This window comes from Pogoniulus pusillus, chromosome 41 (assembly GCF_015220805.1).
Source record: "Pogoniulus pusillus isolate bPogPus1 chromosome 41, bPogPus1.pri, whole genome shotgun sequence".
NCBI lineage: Eukaryota > Metazoa > Chordata > Aves > Piciformes > Lybiidae > Pogoniulus > Pogoniulus pusillus.
Window position 1 is genome coordinate 2,274,367 of NC_087304.1, and position 16,116 is coordinate 2,290,482.

Here is a 16,116-nt window from a genome sequence, read left to right on the forward strand (position 1 = left end):
GCTGCAGGATGAGCTCCTCTGGCTGTTTGAACAACAGCTGGGAAGGTAATCCCCAGTGTTGTGGGGTGGATTCTGTGACCACCCTTCCTAAAGGGACAGGCTTAACATTTTGGGTGCTGACATTTTCAGTTCTAGAAATGCTCATGGTGATAGAGAAACTTTTCCAGTAGGACCTAGGAAGGAGCTGGCCCCACAGGCTTGAGTAGTTTGGTTTTTTCCCTTTTGACTGTGCTAACTGGAGTTGATTTAAAAGCACAACCACCCCAGTTCCACCCTGCATAGCAAACTTTGCCTTACACTTGTCTAATGGAATAATTTCTTCCCATGTTTTGGTTGTGCAGGCAGCCATGTGCCAGCCAGAGCAGTTTAAAGGATATTAACTGGGACAGTTCACAATGGCAGCCTCTGATCCAGGATCGCTGCTTCCTTTCCTGGCTGGTGAAGATTCCCTCTGAGCAGGAACAGCTGAGGGCAAGGCAGATCACGGCTCAGCAGATCAACAAACTGGAGGAGCTGTGGAAGGTTTGTGCTGTTTGCTGGTTGTGTTTGACCGAGTGCTGATTCCTCTAGGTTTAGGGAGGAGGGACAAGAGCGTCCGAGTAGGGCTCTCTTGCGCAGCTTGTGAGGCTCCCACCTGCGAGATGCTCACACCCTGCAGGGCTCCCACCTGCGAGACGCTCCTGCCTAGCAGGGCTCCCACAGCACGCGAGGCTCCCACCCTGCGAGATGCTCACACCCTGCAGGGCTCCCACAGCACATGAGGCTCCCACCTGCGAGACGCTCACACCCTGCAGGGCTCCCACAGCACATGAGGCTCCCACCTGCGAGATGCTCGCACCCTGCAGGGCTCCCACAGCACATGAAGCTCCCACCTGCGAGACGCTCGCACCCTGCCGGGCTCCCACCTGCGAGACGCTCGCACCCTGCCGGGCTCCCACCTGCGAGACGCTCGCACCCTGCCGGGCTCCCACCTGCGAGACGCTCGCACCCTGCCGGGCTCCCACCTGCGAGACGCTCGCACCCTGCCGGGCTCCCACCTGCGAGACGCTCGCACCCTGCCGGGCTCCCACCTGCGAGACGCTCGCACCCTGCCGGGCTCCCACCTGCGAGACGCTCGCACCCTGCCGGGCTCCCACCTGCGAGACGCTCGCACCCTGCCGGGCTCCCACCTGCGAGACGCTCGCACCCTGCCGGGCTCCCACCTGCGAGACGCTCGCACCCTGCCGGGCTCCCACCTGCGAGACGCTCGCACCCTGCCGGGCTCCCACCTGCGAGACGCTCGCACCCTGCCGGGCTCCCACCTGCGAGACGCTCGCACCCTGCCGGGCTCCCACCTGCGAGACTCTCGCACCCTGCCGGGCTCCCACCTGCGAGACGCTCGCACCCTGCCGGGCTCCCACAGCACGCGAGGCTCCCACCTGCGAGACGCTCGCACCCTGCCGGGCTCCCACAGCACGCGAGGCTCCCACCTGCGAGACGCTCGCACCCTGCCGGGCTCCCACCTGCGAGACGCTCGCACCCTGCCGGGCTCCCACCTGCGAGACGCTCGCACCCTGCCGGGCTCCCACCTGCGAGACGCTCGCACCCTGCCGGGCTCCCACAGCACGCGAGGCTCCCACCTGCGAGACGCTCACACCCTGCAGGGCTCCCACCTGCGAGACGCTCACACCCTGCAGGGCTCCCACAGCACGCGAGGCTTCCACCCTGCGAGACGCTCACACCCTGCAGGGCTCCCACCTGCGAGACGCTCACACCTTGCAGGGCTCCCACCTGCGAGACGCTCACACCCTGCAGGGCTCCCACCTGCGAGACGCTCACACCTTGCAGGGCTCCCACCTGCGAGACGCTCACACCCTGCAGGGCTCCCACAGCACGCGAGGCTTCCACCCTGCGAGACGCTCACACCCTGCAGGGCTCCCACACTACGTGAGGCTCCCAGCCTGCGAGACACTCACACCCTGCAGGGCTCCCACAGCGCATGAGGCTCATACCTGCGAGACACTCCTGCCTAGCAGGGCTCTCACGCACAGCATGCAGGGCTCTTGCACGCAGCATGCGAGGCTCTCGTACACAGCGTGTGCGGCTCTCACCCAGCAGGACTCTCGCGCACAGCATGTGTGGCTCGTATGCAGCACGCAGGGTGCTTGAGCGCAGCATGCAGGGCTCCTGCCCAGCAGGGCTCTTGTGCGTGGCACACGAGGCTCCTGCCCTGTATGGCTCTTGCGTGCGGCACACGAGGCTCCCAGCCTGCAAGACACTCCCACCCTGCGGGGCTCTCACACGAGGCTCCCGCCTTGCTGGGCTCTCTGATGCGGTGCACGAGGCTCCTGCCTTGCTGGGCTCTTGCGCACAGCGCACGAGGCTTGCATACAGGGCTCTCTCACGCGGCACACGAGGCTCCCGCCTTGCTGGGCTCTCTCACGCGGCACACGAGGCTCCCGCCTTGCTGGGCTCTCTCGCGCAGCGCACGAGGCTCCCGCCTTGCTGGGCTCTCTCGCGCGGCGCACGAGGCTCCCGCCTTGCTGGGCTCTCTCTCGCGCGGCGCACGAGGCTCCCGCCTTGCTGGGCTCTCTCTCGCGCAGCGCATGAGGCTCCCGCCTTGCTGGGCTCTCTCGTGCGCGGCACACGAGGCTCCTGCCTTGCTGGGCTCTCTGTGGCACACGAGGCTCCCGCCTTGCTGGGCTCTCTGTGGCACACGAGGCTCCCGCCTTGCTGGGCTCTCTGTGGCACACGAGGCTCCCGCCTTGCTGGGCTCTCTCTCGCGCGGCGCACGAGGCTCCCGCCTTGCTGGGCTCTCTGATGCGGCGCACGAGGCTCCCGCCTTGCTGGGCTCTCTGATGCGGCGCATGAGGCTCCCGCCTTGCTGGGCTCTCTGATGCGGCGCACGAGGCTCCCGCCTTGCTGGGCTCTCTGATGCGGCGCACGAGGCTCCTGCCTTGCTGGGCTCTCTCGCGCAACACACGAGGCTTCCGCCCTGCACAGCTCTCGCGCGCGGCACACGAGGCTCCTGCCCTGCACGCTGGGCTCTGGCGCATGGCACACGAGGCTCCCAGCCTGCAGGGCTCTCACACACAGCACACAGGGCTTCCAGCCTGCAAGACACTCACACCCTGCAGGGCTCCCGCAGCACACGAGGCTCACACCCTGCAGGGCTCTGGCACGCAGCACGCGAGGCTCACACCCTGCAGATCTGCCAAGCAGTGCAGCTGAAAATTGATCGAAGGATTCAGGACATGTATCACAGGAGGAAAACTTCACCTTTGGGTTCTCCAGCTCCATTCAAACTGCACTGTCAGGCAACATGGGAAAACCAAAGCTCTAACCAATTTTCCCTGCCCAGCTGAGTCTTTTTTCTGCTTTACCTGGGCAGTGACTGAGTAGGAACTGTCAGGTTGTGCTTGGTATTTACTTACTGCTTCCTGAGAGCTTTTCTCTACATCTTTTAACACCCAAGAAACCTGCTTGGGTGTGAGTGGGCATGACAGGATGGCCTGGTGTAGTTTTAAATGGTTGTTACACTTCCTGGAGCAACCACACAGAGCTAGCAGTGCCTCTGCACAGTGAGGGTGTTACTTGGTACCGTGGAGCCCTTACAATGTGTGCTTTGAATGGCAGGAAAATCCATCTGCAACCCTTGAGGACTTGGAGAAGCCTGGTGTGGATGAAGAACCACAGCACGTCCTGCTTAGATATGAAGATGCTTATCAATACCAAAATATATTTGGCCCACTGGTCAAGCTGGAGGCAGATTATGACAAGAAACTCAAGGAGTCTCAGGTAATAAGCTTGAAGGAGGCCTGTGTGAGGAGGCTTCTGGCAGGTTCTTTGCTGTCAAACACTGATCACTGACAGCAGCATGGGAGGGTCAGGGGGAGGGATGGATGTGAAGTCAGAGTGATGTACTAAGTACAGTAGCAGTGGAGGTGCTTGGTAGGGAGGGGAAAGAAGTAGCTCAGACTGAGGTCTTAAGGAGCTTAGAACACTTGGGAGCTTCTGCATCCAAAGTTTATCCTTCCAGGAACGAGGTTCTGTGCAACTTGGCCACCTTCCTTTGTGTTCATAACCTGCAGTTACCTTTGCTGGTCCCAGTTTCCAATCACACTTGAATTCTCTGAGGTTATGCAAGCACTTAGTGAGGGTTTGAAAGGTGAGAGGAGAGAGTGAGGCAGGTGGTGATTAGCTTTTGTTTCTCATTAACCAGCTCTTGTAGAAGGGAAGGGTCTGCAGGTGGCATGGCCTCGGTCCAGAGAGTAAATGCAGGTCACTGCCTGTGCTGTGCCATTGGGCCAGGAGGTGTTTGTGATGTGACAGGGCAGCAGTGAGGGCTGTGGCACCTGGCAGAGAGCTCTCGAGGAACCTGACAGATGCCTTTTCTTTACCCTTAGACCCAAGACAACATCACAGTCAGGTGGGACCTGGGCTTGAACAAGAAGAGGATTGCTTACTTCACTCTGCCAAAGACTGATTCAGGTAGTGACAGCCTGCCTGGGGGGGTCTGGGTGTGCCTGCTGAGAGCAGAGCTGGGATGATCTCTGAGTCTGTTCCTTGGGGAGCAGCCCAGAAGCTTCTTTTTCCTTCCTTTTGTTAGACATGAGACTCATGCAAGGAGATGAGATCTGCCTGAGGTACAAAGGAGACCTGGCTCCTCTCTGGAAAGGAATTGGCCATGTCATCAAAGTTCCTGATAGTATCCTTTACTTAGTGAGCCTGCAGGGAGGCTGCATCCCAGGCTCTTTGAGAGGTCAAGAAATGTGCACAAAAGTAATTCTGAGCTGATTATAAAATTTGCTGTGGGGATCTGAAGTGGGGGAGAGGGAAAGACCAAATTGGGAAGAATCAAACCCAAAAGGTTTGCTCTGGATTACCACTTAACGAGGTTCTACAGATTATGGTGATGAGATAGCCATTGAGCTGAGGAGCAGCGTGGGAGCCCCCGTGGAGGTCACCCACAACTTCCAAGTGGACTTTGTGTGGAAGTCTACTTCCTTTGACAGGTACTGAGGGAGGCTCTTGAGAGCTTGGCAGAGAGCAGATGTGGTTGGTCAGCAAATGCTGCACTTGTGGCCAGGAGGGCCAGTGCCATTGTGGGGTGGGTTAGAAGGGCTGTAGTTAGGAGGTTCTGCCTCTCTACTCTGCCCTGCTGAGGTCACATCTGGAGTACTGTGTCCAGTTCTGGGCCCCCCCCAGTTCAAGAGGGACATAGAACTGCTGGAAAGAGTCCAGCACAGAGCCACAGAGATGCTGAGGGGAATAGAACAGCTCTGTTAGGAGAAGAGCCTGAGGGAGCTGGGGCTGTGCTGCTGGGAGAGGAGGAGACTGAGAGGTGTCCTCAGCAATGGTTCTAAAGATGTGCAGGTGAGTGGCAGGAGGCTGGAGCCAGGCTCTGCTGGGTGATGCCCAGTGCCAGGCCAAGGGGCAGTGGTGGAAGTTGAGGCAAAGGAAGTTTCACTTCAACATGAGGAGGAATTTTTTCCCTGTGAGGGTGACAGAACCTGGCACAGGCTGCCCAGGGGGGCTGTGGAGTCTCCCTTTCTGGAGATATTCAGAACCCTCCTGGATGTGTTCCTGGGTGATCTGCTCTGGGTGATCCTGCTCTGGCAGGGTGGTTGGACTTGAGCTTTGGAAGTCCCTTCCAGCCTCTGCTGTTCTGTGATTCCTTCACTTCAGTGGGAGCTTTGGAAGGGGCAAACTGCATCTCATGACCCTGGCAATCAGCAAGCTGTGTGTGCCCAGTGTGGAGAGGCTCTGAACACATCACATCTGCTGCACACAGCAACAGGCCAGGCTTGTGCTGGAAATCTGAGTGCCACCAGCCTCAGTGTGCCCCATGTCTGAAGTGTTGGACATGCCAATGGGCAAGTTTTGCCTCCTGTCTAGCAGTAGCTGGGTGTAAAACCATTCACATCCAAGCAGCTGCTGGAAGAGCTAGTCCAGGCAGAAGGATGGGAGCTGAGCTTCCTCAGCACCTGCTCCATCCTGGGTTTCATAGAATCAGTCAGGGTTGGAAGGGACCACAAGGATCAGGCAGTTCCAACCCCTCTGCCATGCCCAGGGACACCCTACCCTAGAGCTGGCTGCCCACAGCCTTGTCCAGCCTGGCCTTAAACACCTCCAGCCGTGGGGCCTCAACCACCTCCCTGGGTAACCCCTGCCAGGCTCTCACTACTCTCATGCTAAAGAACTTCCTCCTCACCTCCAGCCTGACTCTCCCCACCTCCAGCTTTGCTCCATAGTCAGCATTGCTAAACTTTGAATTGCTTTAAGCAGTTGAGATTCCAAGGGATTTGAGGTGGGGGTCAGCAGGCTTCAGACACCTCTGAGCTGTGTTCCTGCAGATCCTGCACCTGGCCTTGCCACTGCAGCTCCTGTCAAAGGCTGCTGCTTCTCTGCAGATGTTTCTGCTCACAATGCTGCAGTAGTCCTCTGGGGAAACCCCAGCCCCGTGTTGTGTGTTCTCAGCCTGGTTTGTGTCTCCTCTGTTAGTGTTGGAGGTTCTCCTTTCCCAAGATGGGTTTTGATTTGTGCCTGATGTTGGATTCATTGTGTAGGCCACTCGTGGAGAGTCCTATCTGAGGTCATCCTGATCCTTTTATTTCCTGTCCTTCCTTCCTGTCAGGATGCAGAGTGCTTTAAAAACCTTTGCTGTGGATGAGACCTCAGTGTCTGGGTACATCTATCACAAGCTGCTGGGTCACGAGGTGGAAGATGTCATCATCAAATGCCAGCTGCCAAAGCGCTTTACAGCACAAGGACTGCCTGATCTCAACCACTCTCAGGTAACCTCATCCCCAAAGAACAGGACAAAGGATTTGTGAGCAGAGGTTGGACAGCTTTAGCTTCCCATGCCGAATGCTAACCAGCAGCAATCCCTCCCATGTGCCCAGGTGTATGCCGTGAAGACTGTGCTGCAGCGTCCCCTCAGCCTCATCCAGGGGCCTCCTGGCACTGGCAAGACAGTGACATCAGCCACCATTGTCTATCACCTGGCCAGACAGGGCAATGGGTAAGAGCTGTTCTCCTGGCATCTCTGGGTGAGGGGCACAGCTCGTGGTCAGAGAATCAATCTGCTTTGAGAGAGGAAGGTCTGCATTAAAGGGCTTCTGGAAGTCCCTTCCTCTGGGAGGGCTTCTTTCTGGGTGCTCTTCTTCCAGCCATGTTCCTGGGGGGGCTGTGCTGTGACACAGGAGTGCATTAGAAGTCTATTAGGAAAAGTTTACAGCTTGTTGGGCCCTGACCTGGTGCTGCCTCATCCTTGTCCAGGCCTGTCCTGGTCTGCGCTCCCAGTAACATAGCTGTGGATCAGCTGACGGAGAAGATCCATCAGACCGGCCTGAAGGTGGTTCGGCTGTGCGCCAAGAGCAGGGAGGCAATCGACTCTCCTGTGTCCTTCCTGGCACTGCACAACCAGATCAGGAACATGGACAGGTGAGCAATGCTGGAGGGGGGCAGGGGAGCCAAACCCACCCCAGTTTCACCCCAAGCAACGAGCTGCGTGGTGCTGACAGCCTGCGTTTGCTTGGTAACTCCTGGTGCTGCACTCGAGTCGCTTAGCTGTGCAAAGGAGTTCCCCTCTCATCCTGCCAAGTCGTTCACTAGGCCATGAACAAGGATTCCTGCTGGTTTTTGCAGCATGCCAGAGCTTCAGAAGCTGCAGCAGCTGAAGGATGAGACTGGAGAGCTGTCGTCTGCTGACGAGAAACGCTACCGTGCGCTGAAGAGAACAGCAGAGCGAGAGCTGCTCATGGTGAGGGAGGTCCCACAGCTCCAGCACTCACCTGCTCCCACCTGAGGCTTGGCTGGGGGAGCTCAGCGTGTAGCTGAGATCAGGGGAGGCTCCTGGAGGGGTTCTGAACGCTCTGCTGCTGCCCTGTGTGACTAACTGTGGGCTGGTTGCTGTCTCAGAACGCAGATGTGATCTGCTGCACGTGCGTGGGAGCTGGGGACCCAAGGCTCGCCAAGATGCAGTTCCGCTCCATCCTGATCGACGAGAGCACCCAGGCCACCGAGCCAGAGTGCATGGTGCCAGTCGTGCTGGGAGCCAAGCAGGTAGGGCACAGTGTGGCAGCAGAAACAGCAGCACCAAGCAGCACTATTCCCTGGGCACAGACTCGTGGGGATACCGAATCCTTTCCTCCTGAGGGAGGCCTTTCCGCACCGTAGCTCTCAGGGAAGTTGTTTGCTGTTAGTTTTCTGGTTCCATGGAATAATTTTGCCTGGAGTGTGTTGGTCCTGTTGGAACAGTCTGGAGAGGGTATAGGAGTTCATTTGATCAGCTGAAAAGGGACTTGGCATAAAGGTTTGTAAGCCTTAGATTAGATCCAAAGTTTAGTGGAAGTCAGACTGATTAGAAGGGGCCAGACTCTGCCCAGTGCCCTGACAACCAGACCCACTGGTTGATCCTGCTCTGATGGGGGGGGTTTGGACTAGATGGTCTTTTGAGGTCACTTCCAGCCCCTGACAATGTGTCACTGTGACAGGGGGCAGTGGGCACAAACTGGAAGCCAGGAGGTGCCATCTGAGCAAGATGAGAAACTTGTTTGGTGTCAGGGTGCTGGAGGCCTGGAGCAGGCTGCCTAGAGAGGTCGTGGAGCTGCCTCCTCTGCTGAACTTTCAACCCCCCCTGGCCATTGTGGTTCTGGGCAAGCTGCTGTGGGTGCCTTGCTGGAGCAGAGGGGTTGAACTGGATGAGCTCCAGAGGTCACTTCCTACCCTTGCCATGCTGGAATTAGTTCCTGAGACACTTCCGAGCCAGCTCTCACTGCTGCTTGTAGCTCTGGGCTGACTTCCAGGAGATAAACACTTAGCTGTCAACCCTTCCTCTTCCACAGCTGATTCTGGTGGGTGACCACTGCCAGCTGGGCCCAGTGGTGATGTGCAAGAAGGCTGCCAAGGCAGGGCTGTCGCAGTCGCTGTTCGAGCGGCTGGTGGTGCTGGGCATCCGCCCCATCCGCCTGCAGGTGCAGTACCGCATGCACCCTGCGCTCAGCGCCTTCCCCTCCAACATCTTCTACGAGGGCTCGCTGCAGAACGGCGTCACCGCAGGTAGAGGGACAGGGACCTGCTGGATAGAGTCCAGCAGAGGGCTCTGAGGATGATGAGGGGACTGGAGCACTGCCTTATGAAAGGCTGAGGGCCCTGGGGCTGCTTAGTCTGGAGAAGAGAAGACTGAAAGGGGATTGAATATTGATTTAATCCACTCTCAGTCTTCTCTTCTCCAGACTAATAATTAATATCTGAGGGCTGGGGGGTCAGGAGGGAGGGGACAGGTTCTGCTCACTGCTCCCTGGGACAGGACAAGGAGCAATGCGTGGTAGCTGCAGCACAGGAGGTTCCAGCTCAACACAAGGGGGAACTTCTTGACTGGAAGGGTCCCAGAGCACTGGAACAGGCTCCCTAGAGAGGTTGTGGAGTCTCCTTCTCTGGAGCCTTTCCAAGCCTCTCTGGATGTGTTGCTGTGTGCCCTGAGCTAGATTGGGTGGTCCTGCTCTGGCAGGGGGGGTTGGTCTCAATGATCTCTTTGGGTCCTTTCCAACTCCTGATATCCTGTAAGCTGTGATCCCTAGATAATTCACAGGGTGCCTGCTTTGCCAGTCAGGGGGAATGACAGCAGGATTCTCTCACCTGTGGATATTTTCAGTGCCTGCTCAGGGCATTGCTTCTGCTCTTAGTTTGGAGTCTGAGAGGTGCTTCAATGTGAAAAATAGCAATGGGACCCCTGTGCCCCTGGGAGGCCACAGGTGGAGAGCTGGGGTCAGTTCTGGGCTCCCCAGTGCAAGAGAGACTGGAAAGTACTGGAGGGAGTCCAACAGAGTGGCCTGGAGCAGCTCTGTGAGGAGCAAAGGCTGAGAGCCTGGAGAAGAGCAGCCCCAGAGGGGATTTGAGCAATGCTCACCAAGAGCTAAGGGACCTGTTGGGGAGCAAGAGGCTGGGGCCAGACTCTGCTCAGTGGTGCCCAAGGACAGGGCAAAGGGCACACACTGGAAGCCAGAAGGTTCCACCTGAACAGGAGGAGAAATCTCTTTGGTGTGAGGGTGCTGGAGGCCTGGAGCAGGCTGCCCAGAGAGGCTGTGGAGTTTCCCTCTGTGCAGAGCTTCCAATCTGCCCTGGGCATTGTGCTCCTGGGCAAGCTGCTGTGGGTGCTCTGCTGGAGCAGGACGGGTTGGGTTGAGTGATCTCCAGAGGTGCCCTTCAAGCCCTCCATGGTGGGGCTCTGTTGAGTGTTCCTGCTAGTGAAGCAGCTCTGACTTGGGCTGGTTCTCCTCCTGCAGCAGACAGAGTCAAGAAGGGCTTTGACTTCCAGTGGCCCCAGCCAGACAAGCCTATGTTCTTCTACGTCACCCAGGGGCAGGAGGAAATTGCCAGCTCGGGCACCTCCTACCTAAACAGGTAAAGCTCAGCACTGAGGGGACAGAGCACTGTGAAGTATCTCAAATGTGAGGGAGATTAAAGGAGTCTTTTAACCCTGTGACATCCCCTGGGGACAGTGACTGAGGTGCAGTGCCAGACTGGACGGAGTCTGGAGCAACTCGGTACAGTGGGAGGTATCCCTGCCCATGGCAGGGGGGTGGAACTGGATGATCCTTAAGGTCCCTTCCAACCCAATCCACTCTGCAGCTCTGTGATGCCATTTGTGCCATTGAGACCTTCCCTCTGAGACTTTTGCCAGGGGTGGGCAATGTTCAACCCAACTGCAGCTCTGCACAGTCTGGGTGCCTGAGCAGGGTACAGTTGGTGCTTGCCCTGCACACAGTGTCTTGGAGCCGTTACCCTGCAGGAGTGAGGCTGCTGCCTTGATTCCCCTGAGCTGAGCCAATCTCTCTTGCTAGGACTGAGGCTGCCAACGTGGAGAAGATCACCACCAAGCTGCTGAAGGCTGGTGCCAAGCCAGACCAAATTGGCATCATTACCCCTTACGAGGGGCAGCGCTCCTACCTGGTGCAGTACATGCAGTTCAGCGGCTCCCTGCACACCAAACTCTACCAGGTACAGAGAGCAACCTGGGCACAGAGAAAGTGGAAAAGGCAAATGCTGGGAAGTTTCCCAGCAGTTTCATTCTCAGTCTGGCTCCTCAGGCCTCTGTCTGTGTTTATTCTTCAGGCAGTTGTTCGTGGTTAAAATAGACCTGGGAGAAAGGTCTAGGAGGGAGCAAATGCCAGCTGGTGTCTGGGGAGCAGTTAGACAGGAAAGAGCCCTGTGAAGGTCTCTGGGAGTGGGCTCCAATGCTCTGGGACACAGAAGGGATAGGTCCTGGCTGTAGAGATGCATCAGCCAGTTTATGGCTTGGCTAAAAGCATCCTGCCAGGAGACACACAGGAAGCCAAGCTCCATAAATCCTGATGGTCCTGCTGTGTGTTTGTTGGGAATGTGGAACTCCTCTACCAAACACAAACCTTGTTGCCACCAACAAGGCAGTTGTGTGTCTGATCTCCTCTCTTGTGCAACACCAAGGACCTGGTTGGTGTTTTCACTCCAGGAGGGCTTGGTGGAAATACTCTCTGCCAGGAATGATCTGTCCCCTCTGGTTGAGGTTTCTTTGGAGCTGGGAGCAGCACTGCTAACTTGGACCTCTCTTGCTCCCAGGTTTTGGGAGGGTCAGGGGGGTTTTGGCAGCATTCCTAGGAAAGATGCTTTCCCTGGTGGAGATGCCAGTTTTGGGGGAAACCTGAGACCCACAAAGCAGGGAACACAACAGGAATCTGTGCTTCACTGAGACTCTCTGTTCTGCTGGGGGAGGAGGCTCTCAGTGATCAGTGGAGTGAGCAAAGAATTTCTCATCACAAAAATAACACTTTGGGGGCAGCTGCTGGCAGCTGCTGTGCCCTGCCAAGGTCTTGTGGGTTGCCTGGTGGCAGCAGAGGTGTTTTGCACTGTGCTGCTGTCATTGACGTGGGTTCCTCTCTTCCAGGAAGTGGAAATTGCAAGCGTGGATGCCTTCCAGGGCCGGGAGAAGGACTTCATCATCCTGTCCTGTGTGAGGGCCAACGAGCACCAGGGGATTGGCTTCCTGAACGACCCCAGGAGGCTCAATGTGGCCCTGACCAGAGCGAGGTACAGGGCAGCTGGGCACACTCCCTTCTTCTGCAGCCCTCACTCCATCTGCTAAAGCAGCTCTGGGTTTGTGGGTCCATTCCCAGACCCACCCTGGTTCACTGGAGCCTGGAATGGCTTCCATGTTCCCTGCAGCTGACAGGAGCAGTCTCAGCCTAAGTGGTGGCATTGTTTGGCATCAGGAGTTGGTAGGACCAGAGAATTGATTTGGGTGGAAAAGGCCTCTCAGAGCATCCAGTCCAACCATTCTCTGCTAGGTCTGGTGCTGAACCTTGGCCCTCAGCACCACATCTCTGCAGCTCTGACACACCTCCAGGGGTTGAGGATTCATCCACCCTCCTGGGAAGCCTGTTCCAGGCTTTGACAACTCTTCCAGTAAAGAAGTTTCATGTTCAACCTAAACCTCCCCTGGGGCAACTGGAGGCCATTTCCTCTCATCCTGTGGCGTCTTAGTAGGCAGAAAAGAGCAACTCCTGTGGTAGAAGCCACCATGTCTCTGCCCTTGCTTTGCAGGGCAGGACTCTTCCCTTCACCTACTGCTTTATCCCTTCCAGCAGCCACTTGCTGCCATTTTTCTGCAGGGAAGGCTGATGTGGAATCAGTACTTGGTTGGTTGCCTTGGTCTCTGCAAAGGTTCCAGCCCTTGGGTGCTGGGTGGTGGTGCTGGGTCGGGTTCACCAACGTGTTTGGCCAGGTTGTGGTAGGAAGCCTGTGGAGATTGAGAAAGTGGCTGCAGCAATCCCCTTCCCCAGGGTGTTGTCATCCTCTGCTGTCAGCAAACACTTGCAGCAGCTTCTCCTGCAGCTGCCACCCTGAGCTGCAGGTTTGCTGCAGAGGACATGGACCTGGAGGCTGTTCCAGCACTCGCTGTGGTTTTAGTGTCACTCCAAGCTGAAGGCCTCTCCTCTGCTGTCCCTGCAGGTATGGAGTCATCATCGTTGGGAACCCAAAGGCTCTGTCCAAGCAGCCCCTCTGGAACCACCTGCTGAACTACTACAAGGAGCAGAAGGTGCTGGTGGAGGGACCCCTCAACAACCTGCGGGAGAGCCTCATGCAGTTCAGCAAGCCCCGGAAGCTGGTCAACACCATCAACCCTGTGAGTGGCCCTCCCTTGCCTCTCGGGTGCTGGTGGCAGGAGGGTTCTGCAGCTCATGCAGAGCTGTCTCTGCCCCCTCCCCACGCTTGCAGGGTGCTCGTTTCATGACCACTGCCATGTACGACGCGCGTGAGGCGATCATCCCAGGCTCTGTCTACGACCGCAGCAGCCAAGGTAAGCAGAGGATCAGCATCAGCACCTTCGTGGGTTGGGTTGCTCTGCCCCAGCCAGGCCTTGGCCTGTGAGGTCCTGCTGCAGACTTCACTTCTGAACTGCAGGACAAGGAGGCATTTAAAAACTGAAGAATCATGGAATTGTGGACTGGGTTGGGTTGGAATCATCCAACTCCAACCCTCTGCCATGGGCAGGGACACCTCCATCAGTCCAGGTTGCTCAAGGCCTCATCCCACCTGGCTTTGAACACCTGAAGGCTTGGAGCCTCAGCCTCTCTGGGCAGCCTGTTCCAGTGTCTCAGCACCCTCCTGGGGAAGAATTTCCTCTTCGTGTCCCATCTCAGTTCAGCTTCTTCCAGTCTGAAGCCATTACCCTTTGCCCTCTCACTTCAGGGCTTTGCGCAAAGTCCCTCTCCAGCTCTCCTGTAGCCCCCTTCAGGTACTGGCAGGCAGCTCTAAGGTTCAGTCTGGAGATAAGGAAGCTTCAGCCCCAACTCCTTCCCAGGCCTCACAGCAGAGGTGCTGCAGCCCTTGGGTCACCTTCGTAGGCCTCCTGTTTGTGATGTGCCTGCCTTGGCCTCTGCTACTTCTGCTTTCTGCTGCTCTCCAATTCCCCTACTGACTATTAGAGGACAGAGGCAGGAGCTGCAGCAGCTGCCCAGCAGCGCAGGGGTGCGCAGTGCCGCCCCCTGCCGGCCGCCCAGCAGCGCAGGGGTGCGCGGTGCCTCCTCCTGCCGCCCAGCAGCGCAGGGGTGCGCGGTGCCTCCTCCTGCCGCCCAGCAGCGCAGAGGTGCGCGGTGCCTCCTGAGGCCCAGCTTTGCAGGGGTGCGTGGTGCCTCCTCCTGCCACCCAGCAGCGCAGGGGTGCGCGGTGCCTCCCCCTGCCGCCCAGCGGCGCAGGGGTGCGCGGTGCCTCCTCCTGCCGCCCAGCGGCGCAGGGGTGCGCGGTGCCTCCTCCTGCCGCCCAGCGGCGCGGGGGTGCGCGGTGCCTCCCCCTGCCGCCCAGCAGCGCGGGGGTGCGCGGTGCCTCCTCCTGCCGCCCAGCGGCGCAGGGGTGCGCGGTGCCTCCTCCTGCCGCCCAGCAGCGCAGAGGTGCGCGGTGCCTCCTCCTGCCGCCCAGCAGCGCGGAGGTGCGCGGTGCCTCCTCCTGCCGCCCAGCAGCGCAGGGGTGCGCGGTGCCTCCTGCCGCCCAGCAGCGCAGGGGTGCGCGGTGCCTCCTCCTGCCGCCCAGCAGCGCAGGGGTGCGCGGTGCCTCCTCCTGCCGCCCAGCAGCGCGGGGGTGCGCGGTGCCTCCTCCTGCCGCCCAGCAGCGCAGGGGTGCGCGGTGCCTCCTGCCGCCCAGCGGCGCAGGGGTGCGCGGTGCCTCCTCCTGCCGCCCAGCAGCGCAGGGGTGCGCGGTGCCTCCTGCCGCCCAGCGGCGCAGGGGTGCTCGGTGCCTCCTGCCGCCTAGCAGCGCAGAGGTGCGCGGTGCCTCCTCCTGCCGCCCAGCGGCGCAGGGGTGCTCGGTGCCTCCTGCCGCCCAGCAGCGCAGAGGTGCGCGGTGCCTCCTCCTGCCGCCCAGCAGCGCAGGGGTGCGCGGTGCCTCCTCCTGCCGCCTAGCAGCGCAGGGGTGCGCGGTGCCTCCTCCTGCCGCCCAGCGGCGCGGAGGTGCGCGGTGCCTCCTCCTGCCGCCCAGCAGCGCGGGGGTGCGCGGTGCCTCCTCCTGCCGCCCAGCAGCGCGGGGGTGCGCGGTGCCTCCCCCTGCCGCCCAGCGGCGCAGGGGTGCGCGGTGCCTCCTCCTGCCGCCCAGCGGCGCGGGGGTGCGCGGTGCCTCCTCCTGCCGCCCAGCGGCGCGGGGGTGCGCGGTGCCTCCTCCTGCCGCCCAGCAGCGCAGGGGTGTTCGGTGCCTCCTGCCGCCCAGCAGCGCAGGGGTGTGCGGTGCCTCCTGCCGCCCAGCTTTGCAGGGGTGCTGCCCACTGCCGCCAGCAGCCCTGCAGTGCCTGTGCTGTCCTCCCCCCCCAGGCCGTCCATCCAATATGTACTTCCAAACCCACGACCAGATCGGGATGATCAGCGCCGGCCCCAGCCACGTCACTGCCATGAACATTCCCATCCCCTTCAACCTGGTGATGCCACCCATGCCACCACCTGGCTACTTCGGCCAGGCCAACGGACCAGCCGCAGGTATGGGCTGAGGTGTGGGGAAGGTTTCCTGCTGCTCTTGAAGCAGGAGCAGCAGCACTGCAGCGAGGCTCTGCCTTTGCGCTTCTCTGCCCCTGCGAGGTTGTGTTGCCCCTGAAGTGTTCTCCTCTCACTCTTGGTTGGCATCCACACTTCCTTCCCAGGCCGTGGGGCACCCAAAGGCAAGACTGGACGTGGTGGGCGCCAGAAGAATCGGTTTGGGATTCCTGGAGCAAGCCAATCAAACCTTCCAAACAGTCAAGCAAGCCAAGATGTGGTGTCCCAGCCTTTCTCCCAGGGTCCACTGACTCAAGGTTATATCTCCATGAGTCAACCATCACAGATGAGCCAGCCTGGGCTGTCCCAACCAGAATTATCCCAGGTGAGCTCTGGGTGGACCTCTGGGGGTGTTGCCATGAAGCTCAGAAGTTGGGTGGGCCTCTGGGGGTGTTACCATGAAGCTCAGAAGTTGGACCTCTGGGGGTGTTGCCATGAAGCTCAGAAGTTGGACCTCTGGGGCTGTCACCATGAAGCTCAGAAGTTGGGTGGGCCTCTGGGGGTGTTGCCATCAAGCTCAGAAGTTGGGTGGGTCTCTGGGGGTGTTGCCATGAAGCTCAGAAGTGGGGTGGGCCTCTGGGGG

The 16,116-nt window shown here is 59.1% G+C and overlaps 1 protein-coding gene across 2 annotated transcripts in view; it reads left to right on the forward strand.

The window, feature by feature from the left end:
* The window catches only part of UPF1 (UPF1 RNA helicase and ATPase), a 31,052-nt gene that overhangs the window by 8,912 nt on the left and 6,024 nt on the right, over nt 1-16,116 (forward strand). Inside the window, exons 5-22 of one of the 2 annotated variants that reach the window (XM_064175050.1) lie at nt 342-522; nt 3,616-3,777; nt 4,386-4,470; nt 4,589-4,687; nt 4,877-4,994; nt 6,617-6,776; nt 6,885-7,003; nt 7,261-7,425; nt 7,630-7,744; nt 7,903-8,046; nt 8,829-9,042; nt 10,269-10,386; nt 10,827-10,983; nt 11,906-12,048; nt 12,970-13,144; nt 13,237-13,318; nt 15,318-15,479; nt 15,641-15,858. In XM_064175050.1, coding sequence (XP_064031120.1) covers nt 342-522; nt 3,616-3,777; nt 4,386-4,470; nt 4,589-4,687; nt 4,877-4,994; nt 6,617-6,776; nt 6,885-7,003; nt 7,261-7,425; nt 7,630-7,744; nt 7,903-8,046; nt 8,829-9,042; nt 10,269-10,386; nt 10,827-10,983; nt 11,906-12,048; nt 12,970-13,144; nt 13,237-13,318; nt 15,318-15,479; nt 15,641-15,858 — 2,617 coding nt within the window. The remainder of the gene's footprint in view (nt 1-341; nt 523-3,615; nt 3,778-4,385; nt 4,471-4,588; nt 4,688-4,876; nt 4,995-6,616; nt 6,777-6,884; nt 7,004-7,260; nt 7,426-7,629; nt 7,745-7,902; nt 8,047-8,828; nt 9,043-10,268; nt 10,387-10,826; nt 10,984-11,905; nt 12,049-12,969; nt 13,145-13,236; nt 13,319-15,317; nt 15,480-15,640; nt 15,859-16,116) is intronic. The other variant, XM_064175051.1, reaches the window with a different exon arrangement.